Raw genomic sequence first — 9,930 nt, forward strand, 5'->3', positions numbered from 1 at the left:
TCTTTGTGGTTTGAATGAACACCCCTTATTCTATGTACGCTACACCCCGGAATCTTTCTATGAGAGCAGACGATGGTCACAGCTCGGTGTGAAGGGTTCTGTGATGGGAGGGCGTCCAAGAGAACAGAGAGGAGGAATTGAACGATGCCTGAACGGGTGGGTGCAGTCAGGTGGGCTTCCTGTAGGAGACCACACTAGAGCTGCATCCAACAGGAAGATATTGGCTGCACTTGATCAACTTGTGAGCTCCCTGAGAGCAGGGACCATGTAAGCCTTGCTCACTGCTGCGCTCTCAGTGCCTGGTTCAGAACCTGGCGCTTTATAGGGGCTTAATAAAGGATGCTGTGGATTTTGAAGTATCCCCTCCCCCAGGTAAATGGAGAAAAGGGCGATGGGAAGCAGGGAGGGCTCAATTCCACCTCTGCACTGGAGTTGCTTGGGGTCTGGGAATATAAACAACCTCCACTAGAGAGAGCTCCAGGGGAAGCTTCATCCCTGTGTGTGTGTGTGTGTGTGTGTGTGTGTGTGTGTGTGTGTTTTGTCAATAAAGGCAGAATCCGAGGTCTGCTTAGAGAGCAGGCTGTAGCGTTAGGTATTAAAGTTCCGTCTCTTCTACTTACTAGCTGCATGGCCTTGGGCATCTGCTTAACCTCACTGTGCTTCACCTTCCTTAACTGTAAAATGGGAATAACAATTCACCTGCAGTTGAAGACATTTTATATGCAGCCACCATTCTATAGGTCTTAAATGTATGAACTCCTCTATCCTTATGACAAGGCTCCGAGGTGAATGCTGTAATTCTACATTTTACAGGTTGGAGACACTGAGGCCAGAGAGGAACAGTGACTTGCCTAAGGCCACACAATCTGAAATCGGGGAGCCAGGATTTGAGCCCTAGAAATATGGTGGCCAAATCCATTCTATTAACTTGCAGGATACACGACCTATAAAGTGTTATAGGGTAAGTGACCAGTAGGTATCTAATAAGTGGTAATTATTAGGTTATTTTAAATTATAATTCTGCTAGAGGGAGCTCGGAGAGAGGACGGGTCAGGAGAGAGGGAGGGCCGCTGGGCTGTGGCCGACTGGGGCTACGGTGCGCCTGTCACTTGCGAGCGACGCTGGACTCCGCGCGTGGTGGCGTGCGTGGGTCCCAGTCGTTGACCAGGCGCTGTGCCTGCTCATAGCACACGTGGGGGTGCCGCTGGCGGAGGCGCAAGCGCACCACGTTGTAGTCCACGTCCTGCCCGATCTTCTTGCAGTTGAGGCTCCAGGTGACATTCTTGCGCATGAAGAGCAGCTCTTTCAGGTTCTCTTCCACATGCGAGATGCGGCGCTGAAGTTTGTCAGTGCCCTGGAGACGGGGAGGGGCCGTGTTGAGAAACAGGCGAGCCCCCGCGAGGCGCTATCTGGGATGCCAGGGCACACCTGGGCCAGGTGTGCGTGTGAAAGGACAACAGCTGAAGAGGGGAGGGGCCTCAGATGGGGGGGAGCACATCTGAGTCAGGTGTGCGTGTGAAAGGGCCTTGCCTGGGAAGGAGCACAGCTAGGAGGGGCGAGCCTCAAATGGGGTTGGGAGTTACACACCTGGGCCAGAATGTACTTGGAAAAGAACCTGTGACAGGGCGGGTATGAAGGAGGGGATGCACCTGCAGTTGCGGGGAGGAGCGGACCTTGGATAGAGGTGGAGCAGAGGTTGAGGGAACTTATTTGAGACAGGTGTGGGTATTGAAGAGCATCCTTCTGGTCGAGGAGTTGAAGGACTCACAGACCTGAGTGAGGGGGTCTTACCTGGGCTAAGTGTGCTTGAGAAACGAGTCTTACCAGGGCAGGGCTGCACCTGGAGAGGGAGGGCAGGCGCGGAAGGGGGATGGACAGGGGCTTACCTGGGCGAGGCGCGTGGCCTCCGGGAGTTGGGTGCCCACGTGTCTCTGATACATGCGAACCAGAGGTCTGTCCAGTTTCTCTCGAGTCTCCAGGTGACTATTTGACAGAGGACCCTGGCGGAGTGTGGTGTGTAGAGGCATGAGGCCCAGCCTACCCAACGCCCCTGGCCGCATCCCCGCAGACCCTTTTCCCAAACCATACCTTGACGAGGCCGCGGGTGACGCACATCTCCTGGTTGAATTTCGTGCACCGGTGGATAGTTGCCCTCATTAGTCCTAAGGTCATGTTCAGTCTATCCTGGGTGGGTGGGAGCACAGGGAGAATCACATCGGCCTCCTGTCCCCTCTCCTCCTGCGTCCCCCTTCTCCCTCCTCAGTGCTATAGCATCCTAGCCTCCAGCCGCCAACTCAGAGCGGCGCCGGCGGGGCCCACCTTCAGCTCCAAGGTCTCGCGCATTTTCTGCGTTAGCGAGGCGCACACGTGGTCGTTTATCTGCTGTTGCTGTTCTCGGATGTCCTCCTCGTTCTTTGCCATATCTAGCAAAGTGTCCTTGGACTCCATTAACAGTCGCTTGGCTTCGTACAGCGCCGTGGCGCACTCTGACGGAGTGGGGAGGAGGGATGCGTGTGGGGTGTCAGGGTCTCCTTTTCCCAACCCTGGCTTTCTGCGTCCCCCTCTCTATTCTCAGGTGGTGGTGGGCCCTGGGCAAGGGGGCTTTACTGATGGACTGGGAGAAAGTCCAGGGGAGGGGCCCATAGCGGGGTTAGTATGAGTAGCATCAGGGAGTGACTGAACGAGTCGGAGTGTGGGAAGCAGTAGTGCGCAGGGGAAAGAGCTAATCAAGAACGTGCGCTCTGCTGGAGACTGGCACCCCTCTCTCTTGGTCGAGGGGGGCAGTTACCCGGGGAAGGCGGCAGCCGAGAAGTGGGAGAGAGGTGAGTACCAAGGAAACCCACTATAGTGGACTCCTTTCTGTGGAGTTTTACCTGGGGTATAGGTGCCCACAGGGTCTGGAGGCGGGGTTTTCAGGCCCTGAGTGCGCGGGGTGGGAACTCGGGAGAGGTTCACCCAAGAGTGGCGGCCGGCCTGCTCCAGAATCTTGTCCAGCGGCTGGTTCATTAGCTCCACAGCTTGGAGCCTCTCCTTACAGCAGAAGACCAGAGTGTCGCGGCAGGAGGCCAGGGTCTGGGAGTGAGGAAGGAGAGAGAGGCAGAGGTCAATTGTAAGCTGGGAGATTGGGGGAAGTGACTCGTGATATCTCAGCTAGTGGCTGCAAAGTGTTTTGCCTCCAAACTGACTTTCTCCAGTTCTTGTTGCAGCCGGAGAGGAGCAACCCATTTTCAAGCAGAAGCTCAGACGTACAATACTCTCAGCCTCTATCCGGAAGCCTCCAGTGGTCCCCGGGTGGGGAGTAAGGAACAGTAGGGGCCGCTGGCAGCTTTCCTGTTCCCAGTATTAGTTGCTTGGGTTCTGTGCCTGGCTCTGCTCTGGGAACCCGAGAAAGCCCCTCCCCCGTCAATGTCCCCACCTGTGAAGTGGAGAGGTATTTAGCTGTACCTACACTTTGGTCTTCTTGTGCCATCCCTTCTCCTCAACTGCGTTCAGGGCTTATCCCACCCCCATCCCTAGTCTCCAGGTCTCCCTTCCTCTTTTCTACTCAGTATGAAGCACCCTCAGCTGTCTTCAGAGTTCCTCTTCCCAGGCTCTACTGCATCTGGACCCCCATCCCTACCCAAATCCTACTGCCACTATTATAAAATATATTGCATTCCTTAGATATCTGTGATTATTTGAAAGTCATATTAAAACAGAAGACTTCAGATATATATCCATATAAACACCACATTCATCAAAATATAGAATATTTCTATCACCTCAGAAATTTCCTTGATGCCCTCTACCTCTTTCCCACTAAGCTGCCTAGCAGATTAGCGAAGGGCTCAGTAAACTACAGACTTTGGACTGGCCATCCGGTTTTGTAAATAAAACTTCATTGGAACATGGCCGTGCTCATTCATGTACATATTGTTTCTGGCTGTTTCTGTGCTCCACTGGCCAAATGCAGTACAGATCTTTCTCGAGTTACGACGGGGTTACATCCCAGTAAACCCACTGTAAGTTGAAAATAGTATGTTGAAATGCATTTAATACACTTAACTTACCAAACATCATAGCTTAGCCTAACCGACCGTAAACGTACTCAGAACACTTACATTAGCCTACAGTTGGGCAAAATCATCTAACACAAGGCCTATTTTATAACAAAGTGTTGAATATTTCATGTTATTTATTGAATACTGTACTGAAAGTGAAAAAAGAATGGTTGTCTGGGTACAGAATGGCTATAAGGGTGTCAGTTATTTACCCAGTGGTTGACTGGGAGCTGTGGCTCACTGCTGCTGCCCGGCATCATGAGAGAGGATTGTACTGCATGTTGCTAGCCGGGGAAAAGATAAAAATTCAAAATTTGAATGACAGTTTCTACTGAATGTGTATCACTTTTGCACCACCATAAGTTGAATCATTGTAAGTTGAGGACCATCTGTAACTGTGACAGAGACTGTATTGCACACAAAGCTTAAACAATTTACTACCTGACTCTTTAAGAAAAAGCTTTTGAAATTTAGAACTTCATATAAATGGAATCATACAGTGTGTATTTTTTTTTTTTTTTTTTTGCGGTACGCGGGCCTCTCACTGCTGCGGCCTCTCGCGTTGCGGAGCCCAGGCTCCGGACGCGCAGGCTCAGCGGCCATGGCTCACGGGCCCAGCCGCTCCGCGGCATGTGGGATCCTCCCGGACTGGGGCACGAACCCGTGCGCCCTGCATCGGCAGGCAGACTCCCAACCACTGCGCCACCAGGGAAGCCCTACAGTGTGTACTTTTAATGTCCAGCTTCTTTTGCTGAATATCATATCATTGAGATTCATCCATTTAGGTAAAAAAATGGATTTTAAAAGTCTTTCATTCATTAATGAATTCAAATATTCATTAAGCCCTTCCTGTATGCTGGGCAGTGTGCCAGGTGGCAGGGAGACAGTGGGGAAAAATGATCCGGTTCCTGACCAAAGGAAGTGAGAGGGTCAGCATGTGCAGATAAGATTGGATAGTGAGTGAATCAGAGAAATGGGGATTATCTGAAAGGGTGCATGGGATCAAAAGAGGTTTTTTTTTATTGTGGTAAAATAGACATAGAAATTTGCCAAGGAAAGCATTTTAAGTGTACAGTTCAGTGGCATTAAGTATATTCACAATGGGCAACCATCACCACTGTCCATTTTCAGAACTTTTCACCATCCCAGATAGATCTGTATCCATTAAAGGATAACCCCCATTTGTTCACTGGTGAGAATGATCCAATAAAGAAAGAAATATTGATGATGCGGGAGAAGGGGAGAAGGTGGGTGTGGCAGGTAGATAGAATTATAGGACTGGCACAGGAAAAATGAGAGAAGTTTTCTTCAGTGGTTTCCATGCATTGGGGTCATTCATTGAGAGTGAAGAAAGAGCAGGGAGTTGGAGAGATCTGAAGGAAGAGAAGGTATGAAATAACTTGCACAGTGGGACAGCAAGCCTTCTAGAGACACACGGTGAGATCTCTGGGAAAGCTCTGAGTGTCAGTTTGAGATCTGAGTTCATGATTTTAAGTTGAAACACGTCTATTTGGTGTGAGCATTTTTCTCCTGGGTTTGTATCTGTCTGTCTTTTCCCAACTCCCAATTTCCCTTTCTCTCTTGCAAGCCCTTCCCTAAGGGGGCCACAGGGTCTTCTCCCTTGTCTATTTCAGACTTCCCTGAAGGATTTTTCAGGATCGCCAGCTTTAAAGGAACATGACAGCGGCCTGGAGGTGCCGTAGGTTGAGTGCAATTAAGGTTCAGCACCACGGACAGTAGGTACACCAGCTCCTAAATCCTTTCCCCCAACTCCACTCTCCCAACCCTGGCCGCTCCCTTCTTTGAATGCCCCTATAATATGAACTCCTTGAGGGCAAGGCCAGTTCTGTACTGTTCACAAATTTGTCCCCAGTGCCAAGCACGGTGGTTGGGCCACCAGGGTACTGGATTAATATCTGTCAAATGGAAGAGTCAAAAGTACACACAGGCTCCATGAAACATAAGTACTCTCCCATCTCCATTAGTGATCTCATAAGGAAATCCTTGTTGCAAGAGTGAAGGATTCAGTGAGAGACCATCTCTGGCTGGAGCTGACAGAGACAAGCACATAGTACAGTGTAAAGAGCTCAAGACGTCTGAGTTAAATCATGAGGAAGTTCTCCCACTTCTGGGTACATATCCAAAGGAAATCAGGACCTCGAAGAGAAACAGCTCCCATGTACATTTCAGCATGATTTACAACAGTCAAGACATAGAAACAATCTAAATGTCTGTTGACAGATGAATGGATAAAGAAAATGTGATATAATATAATATAACATATAATACAGTAATATAATAATAGTAGTAATTTCCAGTAATAACAATATTACTATATTATATTAATAGTATTACTATACTAATAATATATAGCAATAATAATAATATATTAATAATCAATAAATTATGTAGATATCAATATAGTATAGTATATAATAATATATAATGAAATATTATTCAGTCTTAAGAAAGAAGGAAATCTTGCCATTTGTGACATCATGGATGAGCCTGGAGGATATTATGCTACGTGAAATAAGCCAGACGCAGAAAGGTCTCGCTTATATGTGGAATCTAAAATAGTCACATTCAGAGAGGGAGAAAGTAGAATGGTGGTTGGCAGGGGCTGAGGGGAGAGAGAAATGGGGAGATGTTGGTTCAGTTGTACAGAGTTTCAGTTATGCAAGATGATTAAGTTCTGGGGATCTAATGTAACTATAGTTAGCAATACTGTCTTTTATAATCGAAATTTGCTAAGTGTCCTCACCACACACACGAGGTGATTATGGTGATTATTTCACAGTGTACACATATATCAAATCCTCAATTTGTACGTTTAAATATATACACAATTTAAATTTGTTAATTGTATCTTGCTAAAGCCGGAAAAAAAAAGACACCTGAGCTGAAACCACAGCCCTACCACAGGCTAGCTCCATGCCTTGGGTGAGACCATGTCTTTCTGAGCCTCAGTTTCCCCCATCTCTAAAGAGGGGATCATAGTTCTATTTCACAGGAGGATTTTAAAGACTTAGTGACTGCACAGGGCTTGGCACAGAAGGGGATGTTCATTGCTATTTTGAGGCCCAACTCCATCTCTCAGAGCTCCAGTCCTTCCCTTTCATAAAGTGGAAATACAGTGAATGCCAGGTCAGGGTGGGGCGGGTGTGTGGGTTGAGGGATTTGCTGTTGCTACAGTCCCCAAGGTTAGAGCAGTTTGCCCATTAGGTGGCCAAGGGTCCCCCTCCAGCTTCCTTAAAGTGGCCCCAGGTATTCCCAACCTTGAGCAGGGCCTCTGATTTTTCCATATCTTTCTCCATCTTCCTCTTCATGCTCTTTAGTTCCTCTTTCTCCCAGGTAAGCATACTGTCAGCTTTGTCAGGGATCTGGAAAACAAGGAGAGAATCTTTCACACCTTTGGGAGAGGGCTGGAGGGAGAGTTCTCCTTCCAGAGTAGTAGAGGGTTTGCCAACCTCATAAACTCTGGCTTTGGGGAATGGAGTTGGGGGCACTCTCGCCTTTTGGGGATCTCACTCTCTGAGAAGGCTTTACCTTTTGGGGGGCTCTCACTTGGGGTAGGTCTTACCCTCTAGAGAGCGGGGCTGGGGGCTTCTCCCTTTTTATAGGTAGGAGCCCAGTGAGCTGGGATGGAAGTGACTTAACCTGGGGAAAGGTTATCACCACTTTCTGGGGCTGAGGGTCCTCCTTCCTTGGTGATGGTCTTATCTTCTCTCCCTGGCTAGAAGTGGAGGAGTCTCATCATAGGGATGATGAGGGTTTGCCTTCTTGAGGTCTTACTATCTGGATCTGGGGGCTGGGACTAGGAATCCCACCCTGTGGGTGGGGTCTCATCTCTCCCCAGGGAGGCTGGAATATTCTCCCCTTTTGGGGTGGGGGTATGGGGTTTCACTTTAGGGGGAGGATTTCACCAGGGCTGGGACTAGGGGTCTTACCCTTTTCCCCTGGCTAGGGGCTTAAGTCTCAGGTGCAGGGGCTGGGAGTCCAAGGGTCTCAATCTTTATGCAAAATCTGCTCCTTTCTGCCTGGGTGAGGCCCCGGGAGGGGTTCTCACTCGCTGAGGCTGGTGGGGGACTTTGGTTAGGGTTTTAAAAATAAGCATTTTGAGGAGAGTTTCATCTGGGTTGGGACCAGGACATCACCCACTCTGCTCATCTGGGGGGCTTCGTGTGTGTTTTCGGTGGGATTGGGGCACTGAGGGTCTCATGCCTGTGGGAGGGTCTCACCCTCTGCGCCTAGGGACTGGGTGAGTGATTTCATGTCTGGGCTGGGGGTTGTAGATTTTACTCTTTGGGAAGGATTTCATCTAGTCTGACTCAAGGGTCCCACCTCTCCCTGGCTGGGAGACTGGGATAGATTCCCCCTCTGGGGCAAGGAGCCTGAGAATCTCATCTCTTTGGGAGGATCTCCGCCTCTGGCGCTGGAAACAAAGGCACCTCATCTTGGGGGAATTTTCTTGTGCTCTCACTCAATGGAGCTGGGATGGGTTGGAGAGTTCTCTCTATAGGGTGGGTTTTGCCCAGGCTGAGCCTCTGGGAGCGGAGGCCTCAGTCTTTGCGACTGGGCTGGGGGGAATGGTGGTCCCACCTTCTCAGACTTGGGCCGGTAGCCCCGCAGCTTGACGCTCTGCTGGTTAATAAGCAGGGCCTTGCGCACTTCGCTGAGCCTGTGGTCGGTAGCCTCCCGCTGGCGCTGCAGCAACCGCAGCTGCCCATTGATCTGGTGCTGGGCGCGGCTGAGGCGGGCGGCAGTGAGGCGCGCCCCACGAGCGTGCGCGTGCACCACCTCGGCCGTCTGCAGGGCCCGCGCGTCGCGGTGCATGGGCAGCGGCAGGCGCGCATGCCAGGCAGGCGGCTTCATCTTGCCCTTCCACAACGTAACGCCCTCACCCGGCGGTGGCTTCTCCATGGTGCTGCCACCTTTGAGCATCTCCACGCGGAAGCGCCAGGGCAGGATGTAGGCGGCCCGGCAGAGGTGGCGCGCCATGTGTGGGTCCCGCACGCTGTCCTTGGGTTGCCACATGGTCACCGCCTCTTGCCCACAGCGGTCGGTCAGCTGGTGCGCCTTCTGTGTCAAGGCCTTGGTCGCCTCGCGCCATGCTGGAGGCCCAACACGCGTGTCCTGGCTGTGCTCAACCGGGGGTATCAACACGGGCATGGTCCCTGATTGGTGTCCTCGCCTGGCCCGAGGTCCTCTCCAGGAGAGGCAGGGACCCCCAACGACACGCAACTCCTTCCTGGCCTGAAGAGTGAGTGAAGCAGAGCACCCATCACTATGACGACCGTGGCAACAGCGCAGGCAGAGTTCCAAAAGTGGGGGAGGGGAAAGGCTACAGGGAAGGGTTGGATGGACTCTGCTTTGGAGCCAGGCAGAGGTGGCTTGGAATCCTGGCTCTTTGAGAAAACCGACCTCATCTAGCCAGCCCCTCACTGTTGCTCCTTACCCTCCAGGAACACGGGCCTTCTTCCAGCTCTGAGGACATGCTAAGGTCTTTCCCACTTCAAAGCTTTAGATTTCCTGTTCCTTCTGTGTAGTATACTCCTTTTCACCTCCTTCCCATGGCTGGCTCTTTTCCAGTCTTCAGAACCCAGCTTAAATATTACCATCTTTTGCGGAGCACAGGCTCCGGACGCGCAGGCTCAGCGGCCACGGCTCACGGGCGCAGCTGCTCCGCGGCATGTGGGATCTTCCCAGACCGGGGCACGAACCCGTGGCCCCTTCATCGGCAGGCGGACTCTCAACCACTGCGCCACCAGGGAAGCCCCAAATATTACCATCTTAAAGGAGTCTTTCTTTAGTGCAATATCTAAGCTCTACTCTCTCCCATCACTCAGGATTTTTAGTGCAAGCCACAGCAAAGGAAAAGATGGTTTCC

At 51.0% G+C, this 9,930-nt stretch overlaps 1 protein-coding gene across 1 annotated transcript; it reads right to left on the reverse strand.

Moving 5' to 3' along the window:
* Positions 1–1,005: 1,005 nt before the first annotated feature.
* On the reverse strand, positions 1,006–9,325 carry CCDC105 (coiled-coil domain containing 105). The gene is made up of 7 exons (XM_029219146.1): positions 8,643–9,325; positions 7,319–7,423; positions 2,874–3,072; positions 2,320–2,486; positions 2,089–2,184; positions 1,887–2,000; positions 1,006–1,354 (listed from the first exon to the last, which is right to left on the reverse strand). The coding sequence occupies exons 1-7, from the start codon at positions 9,210–9,212 to the stop codon at positions 1,106–1,108; spliced, it is 1,500 nt and encodes a 499-aa protein (XP_029074979.1). The 5' UTR covers positions 9,213–9,325; the 3' UTR covers positions 1,006–1,105.
* Between the last annotated feature and the right edge of the window lie 605 nt (positions 9,326–9,930).

The sequence above is a fragment of the Monodon monoceros genome, unplaced genomic scaffold (genome assembly GCF_005190385.1).
Source record: "Monodon monoceros isolate NGI ecotype Baffin Bay Population unplaced genomic scaffold, NGI_Narwhal_1 Super_Scaffold_12, whole genome shotgun sequence".
NCBI classification, from domain to species: domain Eukaryota; kingdom Metazoa; phylum Chordata; class Mammalia; order Artiodactyla; family Monodontidae; genus Monodon; species Monodon monoceros.

Excerpts from the sequence above, each read along its gene's own strand:
- CCDC105 (XM_029219146.1), bottom strand. The coding sequence starts at position 9,212 with ATGCCCGTGTTGATACCCCCGGTTGAGCACAGCCAGGACACGCGTGTT. Across the intron at positions 2,487-2,873 it reads TGTGGGCACCTATACCCCAG|AGTGCGCCACGGCGCTGTAC; the intron begins GTAAAACTCCAC and ends CCACTCCGTCAG. Across the intron at positions 1,355-1,886 it reads AGGCCACGCGCCTCGCCCAG|GGCACTGACAAACTTCAGCG; the intron begins GTAAGCCCCTGT and ends CCCCGTCTCCAG.